The sequence below is a fragment of the Micromys minutus genome (genome assembly GCF_963924665.1).
Source record: "Micromys minutus genome assembly, chromosome: 7".
Lineage (NCBI taxonomy): Eukaryota > Metazoa > Chordata > Mammalia > Rodentia > Muridae > Micromys > Micromys minutus.
The window spans coordinates 72,628,280-72,644,246 of NC_137976.1; the positions used below are offsets into that span (position 1 = coordinate 72,628,280).

At 49.9% G+C, this 15,967-nt stretch overlaps 3 protein-coding genes across 4 annotated transcripts in view; 1 reads left to right on the plus strand and 2 right to left on the minus strand.

Moving 5' to 3' along the window:
• Positions 1-2,170: 2,170 nt before the first annotated feature.
• On the minus strand, positions 2,171-6,590 carry CCDC116 (coiled-coil domain containing 116; the record flags this gene model as incomplete). Its single annotated transcript, XM_080918696.1, has 4 exons — positions 2,171-2,953; positions 4,369-4,971; positions 5,076-5,609; positions 6,519-6,590. 4 exons carry the CDS (start codon positions 6,588-6,590, stop codon positions 2,171-2,173), a joined length of 1,992 nt encoding a protein of 663 aa, XP_080774822.1.
• A 2,513-nt stretch (positions 6,591-9,103) lies between these two features.
• Positions 9,104-10,613, plus strand: YDJC (YdjC chitooligosaccharide deacetylase homolog; the record flags this gene model as incomplete). 2 transcript variants are annotated; one of them, XM_080919202.1, is made up of 5 exons in its annotated part: positions 9,104-9,267; positions 9,354-9,513; positions 9,719-9,818; positions 9,916-10,096; positions 10,283-10,613. In XM_080919202.1, 5 exons carry the CDS (start codon positions 9,104-9,106, stop codon positions 10,611-10,613), a joined length of 936 nt encoding a protein of 311 aa, XP_080775328.1. The 2 variants fall into 2 exon arrangements, with proteins under 2 accessions (XP_080775328.1, XP_080775329.1); XM_080919203.1 differs by having other exon boundaries at positions 9,919-10,096.
• A 2,614-nt stretch (positions 10,614-13,227) lies between these two features.
• The window catches only part of UBE2L3 (ubiquitin conjugating enzyme E2 L3), a 42,916-nt gene continuing 40,176 nt past the window's right edge, over positions 13,228-15,967 (minus strand). Inside the window, exon 4 of the mRNA XM_080918764.1 lies at positions 13,228-15,466. Coding sequence (XP_080774890.1) covers positions 15,312-15,466 — 155 coding nt within the window. The 3' untranslated portion in view covers positions 13,228-15,311. The remainder of the gene's footprint in view (positions 15,467-15,967) is intronic.

Below are 15,967 nucleotides of genomic sequence, written 5' to 3' on the forward strand. Positions count from 1 at the left end.
GCCACGTGGCATTATGCATTTAGAGATGTTGGGGGGCAGGTTGAATGCCCCAGACAAGGCCAGAGAAAGGGATGCTCTGCCAATGAGGGGAGTCCTCTGTTGTGTGTAATTATACAAAATAATCCACACTAATCCAGCTGGTACTGGTGGTCTCGGTCTCTCCCATCCCTGTATTTAGGCTGAGACGGAGACTGCATGCGTCTCCTAGCCAATGCCTCCCACAAATGCTGGCTCTGTCTCTCCAGAGCTCTGAGATCCCTCAGCTGCTGGCCGAGTTCCCAAGGCTAGCTTGAGTGTGGGAGTACTCCACTGCGGTTATCTCTTCCCTGGAGCTCTGTCCTTGCTCAGTCTTCCTGCCACCCTGGCTAAATTCTTTCCCTCCAGCCCATCTGAGCACCTCAAATGAAAAACACCAGACAATCTTAGTTTAGAATCAACTCGTGGAATCTATCATCCTAAACTCATCAACTATTCTGTTGGAAACCTTCCGGCAGTGGAATCTGCCATCGGGTCGGGTCTGTTTTTGGTCTACAGCATGCTCCGTTCCCTCCTGCCTTTCCATACCAAAAGGCTGCTCCTTCCTCCCGGGGTCTCTCTTCCTCTCTCAGACCCAGAAAGCCCGCCCTCCTCCTTTTTGCCCAGTGATTGGCTTCTTGTTGTCTTTATTATCCAATCAATTAATTAGGAAAAAAATTCTAGTACTCCATTATGCAAGCTCCAGTAGACTTTAACCTTAATTGGCAGGTTTTCCCCACAGTAAACATCTGGAGGAAGCTGCAGTTGCTATGCTTTGCACACAGTGATCAATCATTCATAAACACTCAGAATCTGACTCAGGGGAAATGCTTTGCTATCCCTCTCAAGACCAACCAATGCACTTGTGTAATGGTTTTGCCAGATTCCCATTGGCCAATTGGTATTGAGGTTCTAGACAGACTGTGCTCATCTCAAAATACACATCTACTCAAAGGCTTTTTTTTACTCCCTACAAGCTATGATGCATGGGGACACCTAGGAGTCCTGAAAGGCTTTTTAAAAAAGATTTATTTATTATATGTAAGTACACCGTAGCTGTCTTCAGACACACCAGAAGAGGGCATCATATCTCATTACAGATGGTTGTGAGCCACCATGTGGTTTGCTGGGGTTTGAGCTCAGGACCTCTGGAAGAGCAGCCAGTGCTCTTAACCACTGAGCCACCTCTCCAGCCCCTGAAGGGCTTGAAGAGCTATAAAGTTGCAGAGTAGGGTATAGAAGAGTGGCAGGAAGTGGCAGAGCAGCTCTAGAGTGAAAGCAGAATCAGTTGTCATGAAACACAATTGTCACCAGACCTGTTATCTAAACATAGCAGCCATCGCTGTCATCTGAGCAGCTGTGACTATTTACAAGGCCCCTCAAGATTGAGCCCATTCCTTCCTTCCCAAGGTGAACATGGTCTCATGGTCTTTGAAGATACTAGAGAAGTGGCTCTCAATCTGTGGGCTGTGTCCCTTTGTGGTTAAATATGACCGCTTTCATAGGGGTCACCTAAGATCATCTGAGTATCATTTAATTATGATTCATAACAGTAACAAAACCACAGTTATGGAGTAAAAAGGAAAATAATTTTATGGTTGGAGTTACCACATGAGAAACAGTACTAAGGAAGGCCCAGAGCCACTGTAATTTCTATACAGGAAGAACTGGAATCTGGGTGGGTGTCTACCTGTGCAGCTATGGAGATGTCATTAGCCATGTTGGAGTGAGACTTTGGTGATAGAGGTATTGGGGGGGGCACTCATTCATCCATTCACTTGTAAACTCAATAAAATCATTAATTCACCAAGTTGGACTTTGGTAAAATCATTCCTTTGTATATCATCAATGTCCTATTTTGTATCTTAAGGAAAAGTTCGTGTAACATCAGGGCTGGCTCACCTTGAAGATGCTATTCAGGGGCAGGCATCCAGGTGTAAGGAAAGAAGATAACACATGAGGACCACCTGTGTTCACCAACATGTAATTTATTTCTATTTGTCTCTTTGGGTCCCTTGCTAACTTTAGCAGAACTCCTCCTGAGCACCCAGTCATCCTGACCCCAACTCAGGACAGGGCCTGGCTGGGTGGCCAGCTACGTGGATAGGACAAGAAGAGACAAGGACTGGAGTACTCTACATGGTTTACAGAGGTCTCATGGGGAGTCATTGGGGCTCTTTACAGTGGGCTCATTCATAAAGTCCACTGATTCATGCAAAGGCAGGCTAGGAGGAGTGTGCTCACACTCAGAAAAATCCTTGGTTTCATCTTCATCATTGTCCTCCTCCTCTTCACTGTCTTCATCTTCAAAGTTTGCCACTTCCTTGGACTTGGAAGATCTAGAGCCTGTACTGGCACTGGTGATCACGGAGGGCCTGACCTCTGACAGGTTCCTGTTAGGTGTCTGTTCCTGGCCCGTTCCAGGGTCCCGAGGGCTGAGTAGCTGGCGGATGGGCAACTCAGGGTGGAGGGAGAGGCCAGACTCTGGAGACTGGTTCTGATTTGTACCACCAGTAAGCTCCGGCTGCGTGGAGGACGGTTCTGTGCTATGCTGGGAGGTGCCAACACGGGAGGCACTCTGTGGAGAGGTTCTTGACCTGGATGCGTGTCTTAGGGCCTGCCGTGCCAACTCAGCTTCTTCCAACTTACGCAGAAGACAGGTCCAGTTGATGTCTGAGGACAGGCGGATGTGGGTGCCCTTCACCTTCTTGAAGCCCAGAAAGATGTCCATGAGAACCTCAGTGATAGGAAAGGAGATGAAGCCGAGTTGCTTATTAAGACTTTTCTCAAACTTGTACTTGCAGATAAGCAGGGAGACTGCCTGCTCAACCAAGAAGTTAGTGAGTTCCTCAAACCAGGGGTTAGAGATGTAGGACAAGCTGGACACTGAGGAGATGGATGGCAGAGGCTTCTTCTTCGAAAACTTGGTGTTGGGGCTCTGTGCAACAGCCAAGGAGAGAAAAGAAGACGTTTAACCTTGTCGTCCCCTGCCACCCTGTGACATCACATTGCTACACCCTTCTTGGCCGCTGTGCTAACCATCACCCGTTAGTCAGGGAAGTCACTCTCATCACACCGCGATACAGACCTGGGACATCTGCCCTACTGTAACACTCACTTGGAAGGCCTCACCAGTCAGGTCTAGAGCAGAGCCCAGCAGCCTGGGCAGGCTGCGCTCCTGCAAACTTGCACAGCAGCTTGTGTTCAGCAGGAATTACATCTGAGCCCTGATGATGGTGGGTTGAGAGATGTTCAGAGACCTCCAAGGGTCAGACCATCTTCATACACATTTCCTGACCAATGCCCCCTCTATGGAGCAGAAAGACTAGAGCATCCTAAAGCTAGATTAGAGGACACTTGTCCTCTTGGCAAAAACTTCTCTCCAGCTGTGCCAGCAGTTGCAGCAGCTGTGGCGCATGCCTTGAGGCAGAGGCGAGCAGATCTCTGAGTTCCAAGACAGTCTGTTCTACAGAGTGTGCTCCAGGACATCCTGGGCTACACAGAGAAACCCTGTCCTAAAAAGCAAGCAGACAAACAAACAAACAAACAAAAACTCAAACCACTAAAATGCTCATTTCCATAAGAGAAATGTGGGAGGGCCTCTGAGGTTCACAACAAAACACCACTACCAACAACAAAACCCCGGAAGTGCAGGCCTGGTGACGCATGCCTGTAATCCCAGCACGTGGGCGATTTGGAGGTAGAGGCAAGAAGATCATGAGTTGGAGGTCTTCTACTATATAATGAATTTGAGACCAGCCTCAGCGATGTGACACCCTGTCTCAGAAAAAAGAAAAAGAAAAAAAAAAGCAGGGTAAAAATAGCCTTTATTAATGTTTGACAACATCTGATAACTGGAATAGGTGGACTAGAATATCTGATCCCCACGTAGCTCAAATCTACCTCAGAAGAGTCTCCAGTGCAGGGCAAGAGATCGTGTCCTTGTGACAATGGCTACTAGATGTAGTGGGTAAAGAAGTCCCTTTCCTTCAAATGTCCCTCTAAATCTAGCCCTGCTCTTGACACCTCTGGACACTGTGTAGGAGGGCAAGTAGAAGAGCTTTTTCCCAAAGAAAGGACCCGGGGCAACATAGGGGAAGGGAAATGGGAATGAAGATGGCAGGGGGAGGCAAGGTCACGCTGGACCGGGCCCCTGAGACGTCCCTGGCAGGAGCCCAACTCCAGTGTGATCCCAGGGGCAGGCAGGGTGAGGTGCAGGCCATGACGGGGCTGAGATATGTGGTTGTAGTTTGAGGCCATGGTTTGCTTCTGCAATTTGGGGTCAGAGTTAGGGGACTCCTTCATGGAGTGGAATGAGGGGGTACGGTCATTAGGGACTTCTGTAGGTGTCACCTTGAGCCTGAATCTGGTAGCCATCTGGACTGCGTTAGATGAGGAGCCCCTTCTGCCCTTGCTTTTTCTGAGAGATGATTTAGGGCTGGTTGCCGTGGTGAGAGAATCACAAGGCTCTCCCCCAGCCTCCCTGTCGGTGGGTATGGAAGCCTTAGAACTGGGCTGCAGATCGGAGTTCCCAGGCAGCACCGGGCTGGGATCCGAGGCAACAGGGAAGAGAGGGAAGCCATTGTGGCGGCAGGCATGGCTGAGCTTGTCGACAGCCTGGCTGACCACACGCTGCAGGGCAGGAAAGAGACGATGCTCAGCCAAGAAGTCCAGGGTATGATGGGGCTCCTTGAGTGGACAATAGGTAGGCAGGTTGAAAGATGTCGGTTGGTTCAGCAGTGACTTCATCTCCTTGTTTAGCCCTTGTTTGACGAAAATCATCTCCTGTTCTCCAAGTCCCGGCTCTGAAGTTTCAGGGGTGACTGAGTCTGAGGAGCCCCACAGTCCAGAGAACCAAGACAGGGGCTGTTCCTGGGTCCACTGACTGCTGGTTCGGCTGCTCAGTGAGTCCCACAGCAAGGAATCCCTCTGGGAGCAGGGTTGATTCAGGACTTTCTGCAAAGAGAAAGAAGGGTTGAGAGGTGTCCAACTAGGCCTGGCCCTGGCCCCTAAGCGCAGGCCCACCCTCTGTCAGCCTTAGCCATGGTACCAGATCTCACCCCTTTGTTTTCCAGTCTTAGTAGCCTCTTGAGGTTTTTCTCAAGCAGGAGTTTGTCCCTCATAGGTGGCAGTGAGCCTATACCTCTGGCACCCAGGTCACTGTCTTGGCTGTGGGACCCCAGCCATCCAGCTGTGGTGCTGCTATGGGAGTCAGACATGGAGCTGGAGCAAGATGGGTAGTTGTTTGGGTGTCCAGCAAACAGGGTGGGCTGAGCACGGTGACGACGCATAGTACTGACGCTGGGTCTGGCTCGAGACCGATGCCTACTATTTGGCATCTCAACTGGGTCTTGTATATCCACCAGTGGCACTCCAGCCTCCGTCTTCATGGTAGCCACGCGTTCTGTTGCCCGCTCCACAACTGTCTGCAGGCTGTCCAGGACCTGGCCCTCTGTGAGGAAATCCAGGAAGCCACCAAATGCCCGAGGGTGCCTAAGGTTTTGCTGGTGGCCCTGGTCCATTGATGGTAGGTGGGGTACACGCCCAAGCTTGTAGGTTGGCCTCATTTCTGGCAACAGATGCTTCTTGGGCAGCTGCATTTGAACAGAGAGGCTTGTCATAACAGGCAAGATGCCCTGCAATGGGTAAGGAGCTCTCTGCAGTCCTCTCAGGATGCCACTAGGAGCTGGTTAGCACTGAACAGTGGGAAACTTACGTTTCAGGCTTGCTGATGCTAGGGATTAAACCCAGGGTCTTGAACATGATATGTAAGTGTTCAACCACTGAGTTGCATAAGTTTTTTTAACAATTATTTGTGGTTACATGTGCATGTATGTGTGCCTCCGTGCAGGTGTGGCAGTCAAAGGACAGCTTGGTGAAACTGGTTCTCTCCTTTTATTATGTGGATCTTGGGGAAGGACTGATCATCCCTAAGTTGATCAGTCTTGATTCAAAGTGCCTTCACACACTGAGCTATTTCACTAATTCACCTGAATTAGATTTTAGAATCAGGTAATCCTGGGTTTGAGTCCCACCCAGCCCTGCCACCTTCGGGATCTGGGACTACGCTCACAACAGTCCTTTTTGAGGGCTTCTGAGCAAAGTATGGATCTATAAGGGTTGCCCTGAAGGTTTCCAATGCCTATATTTCATATATGCCAGTCCCAGTTGGGAGTCTGAACGTGGAATAGTGTTCATGGTATGACAGGGCAATTCTGAGAGTCCTCCTTCTCTGTCTCTATCCTACACTGTCTTCACTGCTATGCTACGGTTGAGGACTTGAGCCTGTGTTTTCAGCTTGAGTCCTGTATGCTCCTTCTCAGGGCTACTGGTCCACCCAGGTACTACCTGGGGCTAAGGGGAGTGGGAAGTGAGTGATCAGCGTTCAGCAAGCAGGCATGAGGGAAGGCGACGCTACGGCAAGGATTTCACCAGGTGACCCAGTGAGATCAGCTGGACATGAGAAAGCAGTAGCAAGTGGTGGATCAGCTGGATATACTTACCCGAACCACATAGGTGCTGTGAGCAGCCTCGTCGTCAGCTAGATATCCTGAGTGGTGGCGGCACCTCGCCATGATGTGGATAATTAGTTTTCTGTTTCCTTTTTCTGGTCCCACAGCACAGATGCAGACTCCTCTGTATGGGGCGGGGAGAGAGAGTAAAGCTAGGTCCAGGCCCCTATGGACCCTCATTCCCTAAACTTGTGTCCTTCAGACATCCCAACTTTCCCGGCTTGGACCAGTCACTCATCTATGGGCATCCCCAATTCGTTGCATTTTGTTTGCAACTGTGCCTGGGTCGAAGTGTGTGTCCAGACTTCCTTCTTTCAGACCAGAGGCACCCTGGAGCTCCCACCTGCTTACCAGAGTCTCTGCTGTGCTTCTAGGGGTTCACTCATTCAGCACCCTTTAAAGCTCTACCACACAGTGCACTGGAATCCTACCCCCCCAACCCCCGCAGCATCCCAGGATGCTCATTTACATACCTCATCCTGATTGGTCAGAATCTGGCCTCTCATTTACAATCCTCCCCGACACAATGGTTGGGGGAGGGGTCCAGATTGGCTCCTCCCCCACCTTGCTGGGTTTTTCTGTCAAGCCAGCTATCAGTAGTGTTTGGGGATGGCTATAGGTATGACTTTATTCAGCCAAGAGGTCTGAATCTGGAGCTTGTTTCCCTAATCCTCAAGGCGAAACTGATAGCCTCAACTTGTGATTGAAACACCGTCCTCAGCTCATTCCTGGACCTACTCCGCTGGCTTCCTCTTAGGGCCCCTTTCCCTCATCGATGCAGTGTGGACTAGCCCTCATCTTCCTCTTTAAGTGAAGAGTCCTGGTTTTGTGCACAGCCTAGTTCCAGTTCCTGCTTTTTCTTGCGGATAGGACTTAGCCCCTCAACACCAGCTCCTCATAATGGAGCTGAGCACCTTTCCACAAGTGAGTATTACAACATATTTTGCAACTTATGGAAGCTCCATATAAACCCACCTCTACCATTTTCCTTTCCCCCTTCATCCTAGAAAGCCTGTCATGGCCAACATATCCTCCACAAGTCCCTCCTCCACTGCCACATTGTTTCTTTCTTGTCTAACTGCTGCACTTCTTTAGGGCAGGAGTCAAAGCAGTGAGTCCTAATCCCTAATAACTCCATTCCTGATACAGGTGCTTAAGAGTTTTCTCTTCCCAATCTGTGGTTCTCAGGGCCCCATGGCCTCGAGACCTCTGGTCTTTCCAAGAGCAGCTTCCCAGAGGGGCCCAGTGGCTGAATGACAGCTGATGGCTCATCGATCACTATGGTCAGACACAGCAGTGTTTATGCCAAGAATTTGGCTGAAGGGTTCTCCGAGGCCTCCAACCCTTACAAAGCATCATCAGGTACTGTTATAATCAAACTCTCTTCCTTCTCCAGATAGGACTGATGAAACCAGAGCAGGTCAGGCTCCATCCAACGTGTAGAGTTCCTGCTCTACCTCTTTCATTAACCTTCATGTTTCATGGCTGTAAAGCAGTAATAAATTACCAATAACATGGGCTTGAACCAAGAAACAGACATCCTATAGTGAAAAGCCAAGACAAGCTGGGGATGCTTCTCAGTTGGCAGAATGCTTGCCTAACATGCACAACGTCTTTGGTTTAATTCCCTGTGCCACAGAAACCAGGTGTGGTAGCACACACCTGTAGTTCCAGAACGGGAAGGTAGAAGCTCTTAGCCTCAGTTGAATGTATAGTGAGGTCAGCCTGGTACATAGACTGTTTCAAAACAGTATCAAGACAGTCACATTACCGTGCTAACTCTGGCTGTAGCCATGGTGGTTATAGGTAAGTCATGGGTAAGAAAACTTACGGGACAAAGTCCAAAAGTGAGGTGGTAGATGTAAACGTTTCCAGAGGCTCAAGGTGAAAATGAACTGGTGCTTTCTCGAGTAAAACCTCTGGTTTTCTTATTTAGAGCTTTTGCTAAGGAAAAGCTCCCTGCCCCCCCCCCCACCCCTTAGGAGAGTCAGCCAGGATCGGATTGAAACAAACAAAGAGAGCAACATTACAAGAATTAAACAACTTGGCATCGTCTTTGAGTGATGGAGAAGGGTAGGTGGCTGGTTTTGTTCTTAGAGAAAATAATGGAAGGAACAATACATTGCCCAGAAACTTAGCAATGGTAAACACTGAGAAGAGCAAGGGGGATTTTTTTCTTGAGCATTTCTCTCCTTTTCGTCATTAAAAATCACAGTTCAAAAAAAAAAAACAATTTTTTTAAAGCTAGAGGGAAAGCTTAGTGGTTAAGAAAGCTTACTGTTCTTGCAAAGGACCAGTATGTATTCACATTGTAGATCACAACCATCCTGTGTGCCCTTTTCTGGTCTCTGTAGGCAGGCGCGCGCGCGCGTGTGTGTGTGTGTGTACATGAACAAAAAAATAAAATTTGCAGTGCGTTTTTGCAGGACACTCAGAGACCTCTAGGTGGCGAGAACAATGGCGGCGTGCGGCCGCATTTAGGCGTGTGCGTCGGGGTGGGGCCTCGGCAGCGTTCGAGGGCGGGGTCTGGATGCTCCAACCCATTCCCTCTGGTCTCCAGCCAGGGCTTGGCAGCCATGGCTTTTCCCCGCGTGCGGCTGGTTGTCACCGCTGATGACTTTGGTTATTGCCCGCGGCGCGATGAGGGCATCGTGGAGGCCTTCCTGGCAGGAACTGTGACCAGCGTGTCACTGCTAGTCAACGGCACAGCCGCAGAGAGCGCGGCCGAGCTGGCCCGCAGGTGAGGGCGGCCCCCTACAGGACCCCGCGGGTTTAGGGGCTCCCGCTCGGTGTCAGCCGGTGCTCGCTCTCGCGCTCCGCCCGTAGGCACAGCATTCCCACGGGTCTCCACGCCAACCTGTCTGAGGGCCGTCCGGTGGGCCCGGCCCGCCACAACGCCTCGTCGCTCCTCAGCCCAGAAGGCTTCTTTCTCGGCAAGATGGGATTTCGGGAGGCCTTAGCGGCTGGAGACGTTGCTTTGCCCCAGGTGCGGAGGCGCGGCTGCCGGGGGATACTCATCTTGATAGTCAGATCTCAGCCCAGAGGGTATCATGGAAGTCGTTGGGTCAAAAGCGGGCGTTGGGTATACTCTCTAATTCAAAGGCTGGAGCAGTCGCATCGTAGCACCAGACGGAGCTCCTAGTCTTGCGGCTGCTTCCCGAAGCTTAAGGTGTCTGTGCCCCTCCCTTCAGGTGCGGGAGGAGCTAGAGGCTCAACTCAGCCGCTTCCGGGAGTTGTTGGGCAGGTCCCCCACGCACGTGGACGGTCACCAGCACGTGCATGTGCTCCCAGGTACGGGGCTTGATGCGCCCAGGTTGGGGGGAGGGTGGTTCTATCCAGGGTTGGTGGGAGGTCGATGGAGACTCCCCTCCGCGCCCGCCCCTCCAAGCAGGCGTGTGTCAGGTGTTCGCCGAGGCGCTGCAGGCATATGGGGTCCGCTTCACACGGCTGCCGGCAGAACGTGGCGTGGGCAGCTGCGCGTGGCTCGAAGCACCAGCGCGCGCCTTCGCCTGCACGGTGGAGCGCGATGCACGGGCCGCCATCGGCCCCTTCTCTCGCCACGGCCTGCGGTGAGCACCAGCCTCCCCATCTCCATCCAACCCTGCCGCGTCCCCTTAGGTCCCAGTTTTGGTTGGTTTTTCTCAACACCCCCCCAAAAAAAAAAAAAAACAAGGAGTTGACCTGTTGTCCTGCTACACCCTCTGCCTACCCCGACCGGTCCTCAGGCAACACCTCTGATATCCTGGCACTCACAGGTGGACCGATGTCTTTGTGGGCCTGAGCACTTGTGGCCGGCATATGTCTGCTCACCGAGTGTTGGGGTCACTGGCGCGGGCCCTGGAAGATATCCCTGCTGACCACGCCCTGACTGCGGAGCTGATGGCACACCCTGGATACCCCAGTGTGCCTCCAGCAGGGGGCTGCGGTGAGGGCCCAGATGCATTCTCTTGTTCTTGGGAGAGGCTACATGAGCTGCAAGTTCTCACAGCACCCACTTTGCGGGCTTGGCTGGCCCAAAATGGTGTGCAGCTCTGCGCCATAGACGACCTGGATTCCAAAAGGCCAGGAGAAGGGGGCCCCTTGTGAGACAGCTCCGGAATCTTTCCTGGAGCCCTCCCCACTCTGACACCGAAGGCCAGCTACAAACTGCCTATCCCTATGGAGGAAGGTCAGGGCTAATAAAGCCAGGCCTTGGAACAGGGTCTGACTCCCTAGGGTGAAAAGCCACTAATCCTATTCCCAGGTCCTTTTGGCCTACTAGAAGGCCGGCCTTGGGCAACCTTGCCTGGCTGCAGGCAGGCCCAGTCTGACATCTGGACACAAGGCCAGCTAGCGTTTATGTGGCGCTAGTTCGTGCTGTAGTTATAACCACTTGTTTTAAGAGCAGTGAAAAGAGGTTGGTGTGTTAATAAAATAATCTTTCAGATTTGGCTGGTTTATAAAGTGTCTAAGTATCCTTCAGAGAAATGAGTGGGCACAGAGAACTCCCTAGAGGCTCAGACCAAGATATGCAAGAACATTTTCACATCCCAATTCTTCGAATGCTTACGTGTTTTATATCCTTTAGTTAAAAAATGTGCGTGCACTTGTTTCTGTCGGGGGAGTAACATGCATGCCATGATGCTTGTACCTGTGTTTGAGATGGTGTCTTAGCTCACGCTCAGACAGGCCTACAAGTCCTAGGCTCAAGGGATCCACCACCACCGACCAGATGAGATTGCACGCACGCACTACCGTGCCCTAGCCACGCCCACATTCTTTTCTTAAGGGAGGGGGACAGGTTTATTAGGGTCTTCTGGGGAGGCACGTGATAACCAAAGTTTTTGCTTTAAAAAGAGGTTATCTGGTGGCAAGATGGGCTCAGTTGGTAAAAACACTTGACTTTGAACCCTGGGACTCCGGTAAAAGGTAAGAACCAACTTCTAAAAGTTATCTTCACTCTGGCTGCCACAAGCCCACAGAGACATTATGCACATACTATAGAAGTAGTTTTAGTTGTCTTTTTTGGAGGGGGAAAAAAGGTAATCTGTTATGTGTAAGCCATTTCAGGGGACAGATGTCAGGAGGATCTGCTAGCTCATAGGAGTGTTTACATTTTTCCAGGAAGGTATTCTGCTGAAATGAGAACAAGGTTTCTAGCTACGTCTGATGATGTACAGATGCTCTATGGGCAGTAAGGAGTAGAAGGGAAGGACACAGCCTCGAACCATGGTTGGAGAGGCATTTGAAACGCCACATGATCCTCTTTTTGGTAGTGGGGAATGAGCCTATGGTTTCACACATGTGCTGTCTTTGATACTCTTTATGTAGCCAATGAGCCTCCACTTCCCAGGATTGCAGGTGTGCACCATCACTCCCAGGTAACATGGTTGGTTTTAAGACTAAGCCCAAGGCTTCCTATCAGCTAAGCTACGCTCCAGCCCCTGCACTTCCCGGCCCCACTACAGACTTAGGAGTGGGAGCTGAAGAGCAGGGCTTTGACATGACCCACATCCTTCCTGAAACTGGGGTTGAGGAAAGGAAGCTCTCATTTGGCCTGATAAGACATTGTGGCTTTCTGAAGGGGTGGGTCTTGCCCCTCCTCTCGTCTTCAGTCTATTATAACATTGGCTTGAGCAGGCTCAACACTGCAGTATGTGTCCGAGTTTTGAGTTTGAGTCCTCTGTGTGTATTCACTTCACCTGTTTCTAGAGACGGTTCTTCTGAGTGTGATGGAAGGCTTTGCTGAGCTCTGCTCTGAGTATACTGCCGGGAGTACAAACCTTGGCTACACTGGAGGAAAAGGAAGGTCCTCTGGAAGCTTCCTTCCTTGGACCTGGGACATAGCACTGGGTATGTGGTCTGTACTGCCTGGTTTCCCAGGATTGCTGTCTTGAGTCAAGAACTCAACTGCCTAGTCCATCCAGGAAATGCCATTTTCCAGGCATAACCTGGGCTGAGAACCATGTTGCAGTCAGTTTCTTCCTCAGCTTTCCTATCAGGGGTAGTGCTGCTTGCTCACACTGGACCAAACTGCTTTCTCCCCTGGCTAGACTGGACATACATCATGTACGGGGACACATCTAATAGGGTGAGAGGAAGTGACATACCAAATAAAAGTTGAGTGCCTTACAAGCTGCTTGTTCAGCAGTGAGGAAACCACAGGCCTTTTGCTACCGGAGCCTCAGGAAGTAAAAGGTAAGGAAGGATACAGGGGTATGGGACTTATGAACTACATACTTGAAGGGAAACATGGGGAGGGATAGTAAGTGGGCTAAGAAGGAATATGATTGGCAGTTCAACGCCGGCAGTGCCCCAGGGAGTATTCCTACAAGTTGTGCAGACACGACTGAGAAGGTACACCTGAATCCATCTGGTACCCACTGTCACTGTCACAGGCCTGGTCAGTGCTATTCCCAACTGAGGTTACTGCTGTAGTGCCTTAGCAGCAGCTATCTGAGAACCCCAGAGTTTCCAGATATGATTCAAGGAAAAGGCCTAAGAGACAGTCTTGAGTTCTTGACTACTTCTGGACATTGCTACATGAAGCTCGTACTTTCTTGGGGCTACAGGGATGGAAGTGACATGTGGCCTCTGAGATTTCCCAGTGTTCACCATCTACTTCTACCTGGCAGAACCACCTGCATGCTCTTCAGAGGCTGAGAAATGGAGACTAGAGCCCCCAGCAACGCCCATCCCAAAGAAACCCATACACCCAATCTAGTGTCTGAGAACATTTTTATTAAGGACAGAATGGGGTCACAGCATCTTAGAAAGCCTATTCTCTGCCATTGTGTAAAGAGCAGGACAAGACCCGGGTACTTCAACCAGGGGGTTGTGAATTCCTGAGCCAACTTGGGTCAGGGGTGAGTGGCTGGCCGCTCCACAGATCTTCCTGCCAGCTTGCTCAAAGTCTGCTCCAGGGCAGGGTTGGAAAGGACAAGGCATGCAAGCCCAGAGGGACACCACGGACTCCAAAACCAGGCCTCTGCTTCCAGGGCAGGCCATGGTTGTTAATAATGGGGCTGAGAGTCCCTGAGAGGGGCTGCTGGCATAAGAGTACCCTCCCATAGTGAGCAAAGAGCAGTGAGGGGTAACAGGCAGGTAGAGCTAAGCAATGAGACAGCTGGACTATCTCTAGATTCAGAAAAGTAACATGAACAAAATGGTGGTTTGTTTGGACAATTCTGACAAGAGCTTGGCATTTTATTACAAATGTGAGTGAAATAAAATCCGTTGTCACTTTTCTGCCAATGAAGAGACAGACTAGAAACACAGGTCCAGGGCTCTGACCATCCTGGACATGGAAATCTCCAGAAACCTGCCCCATGCATACCTAGAACTAAAGCATAGTTCATTTATGCACCATGGGAGCCAAACACTTGGAAAACTAAAGAGTGTTACGCTGCCTGAGCGGACATGTCTCACTTCTTTATAGGCAAAACCCAGAGCTGTCTTCCAAGTCTGTGAACCTAGGTATATAGAACTAAGGTTAAAGCAGAAAGCAAGGTTTCTTGAGGCAATCTTCTCTTCTCCACAGGATCTAGACCCCTAGTAGTAGAAGTGAGTTGGTGAACATAGGCAGTCAGGCCGTGAGCTTCCTTAGGGTGTCACTACTGCTTCAAGGACAGTCCCACTTCCCTTGAAGAGACATTAACATTCAAATCTTGACAGTTCATTTGATGATAAATTCTAAGCTCAAATTTTATTTCTACAAAAAAAAAAAAGGCAATCAAAACAATATAAAACACATTGAAAGGATATTGAGTGAGCTTCAAGTGGAGCTTGACTGGAAAGGCTTTGAGTCCAGTGGGAGGGGAAAAGCCATCCTGTTCCTGGGCTGCCCTAGCAGCTGCTCTGAGGGAAAGGCAGAAGCCACCTGGCTGATCCCACCAAGGGTAAACCAGGAGGAAGGAGGCAGTGGTGGCCTGCTGTGATGAGTGGGAGCTCAGAGCTTGGTGGGAGAGAAGCTTGAAATTTCAAAAGAATATTCTGGCTTTTTTGCTTTGTCTGTGATGACCAGGTCTTCTACCACAGCTGCAGGAAGGACTGCTGACTGTCAGCCTTTCTGGAGAAAAATTTATCTCACAAGTGCACTGTATTCTCTCCTGGCAGACCCTCCCTCCAAGGTCGCCACAAACCTGGTATAACAGAGTTCCATACAAAGACCTAGCACAGTGTGACCCCAGACCCATGGAGTCTGTTGAGTCTATTATTACTATGGAAACCCTTTGCTAAGATTTTACGTAAAAATGTCTTCCCTTTGCATGGATGTTCCTTTGGGGCAGGGTACTGGTACTGTTTTATAATTTTTTAAAGACATCAATAAACTGGTACAGGGGACTTGAGCTATTCATTACCCACAGGCAGTGTGGCACAGGAGAAAGTTGCCAATGCTGTGCCGCCTCTGTGGGGAACTGGGGCCTTGGTCTGTGGAAGTGGGAATGGAAAGGGGGAAGAGGAGAAGAGGGAGAAAACCACAACCTTTTTCTTTAAACCTTCTGGGCTAACTGCAACTTTGAGTAAATTTTGGACAGGAAAAGAAATGCCGTTCTTTTGAAGTAGACTAAAGCAGTGATTTTTAAAACAAAGCAAGCAGAACTAGAACATCTGAATTTTTTAATCCTTCTTTACAAGTTACCTAGACCACTTTTGATTAAGAAAACTGTAGAAAGTTAGTAACTGCCACAAACAGACGCCAGTTGGTGGCACGTGTCAATTTCCACAGAGTCCTGCTTTGCGGGGTGTCTGAATGCACTGCTCGGGGTCTCTGCTCAAACTTGCTGGAATCACTCATGGCAGATTTTAGTCCACAGGTCGTTTTTCCCCATATTTCTTTGTAAACTCTTCAGCATTCTTACAGAATTTTTTACGGTCCTTAGAGTATTCTTCAGCTAGGTCAGCCCGGAGTGGGTGCTCAGGCTGGGGGTCGTTCACCAGTGCTATGAGGGACTGGATAACTGCGAAGAGAAAGATAAGGCATTTGGGGTTAAAAAAGACTCAACTAGCACAGGCAAGATGCTGCTAATCTCAGGAGAGAAACTGCAACCTTTACACTGACTCAAACCCAGCTTGCTCCCTTTTTCGGATTTGTAGTTACAAATACATTTCTTGAGTTCCTGACCCTCCCAGTTCCACTACATCTAGTTTCATGGAGTCGGGCTTTATGCATGCAAAACTGGTTCTACACCAAGTGAGCCATGTCTCATGCCCACAAATGTGCTTTAAAGACAAAGTGGCCTTCTGTTTACTCAAAATTCTTACCACCAGAACTCAACTACCTCTTCTGTAATCAGGAGAAGTAGATTACAGCTAACAAACAGAGGCTGACTGATCCCCAGCCTCAGAAAAACCTTCTGGGCCTGACCTTGGTGGGATGTGCATTCTCTTGATAAACTGTCAGATGTTTTGACTACTGAGAAGCTGGCTCTGGAAGAGGGGTTGCCTGTCCCTTCAACCTC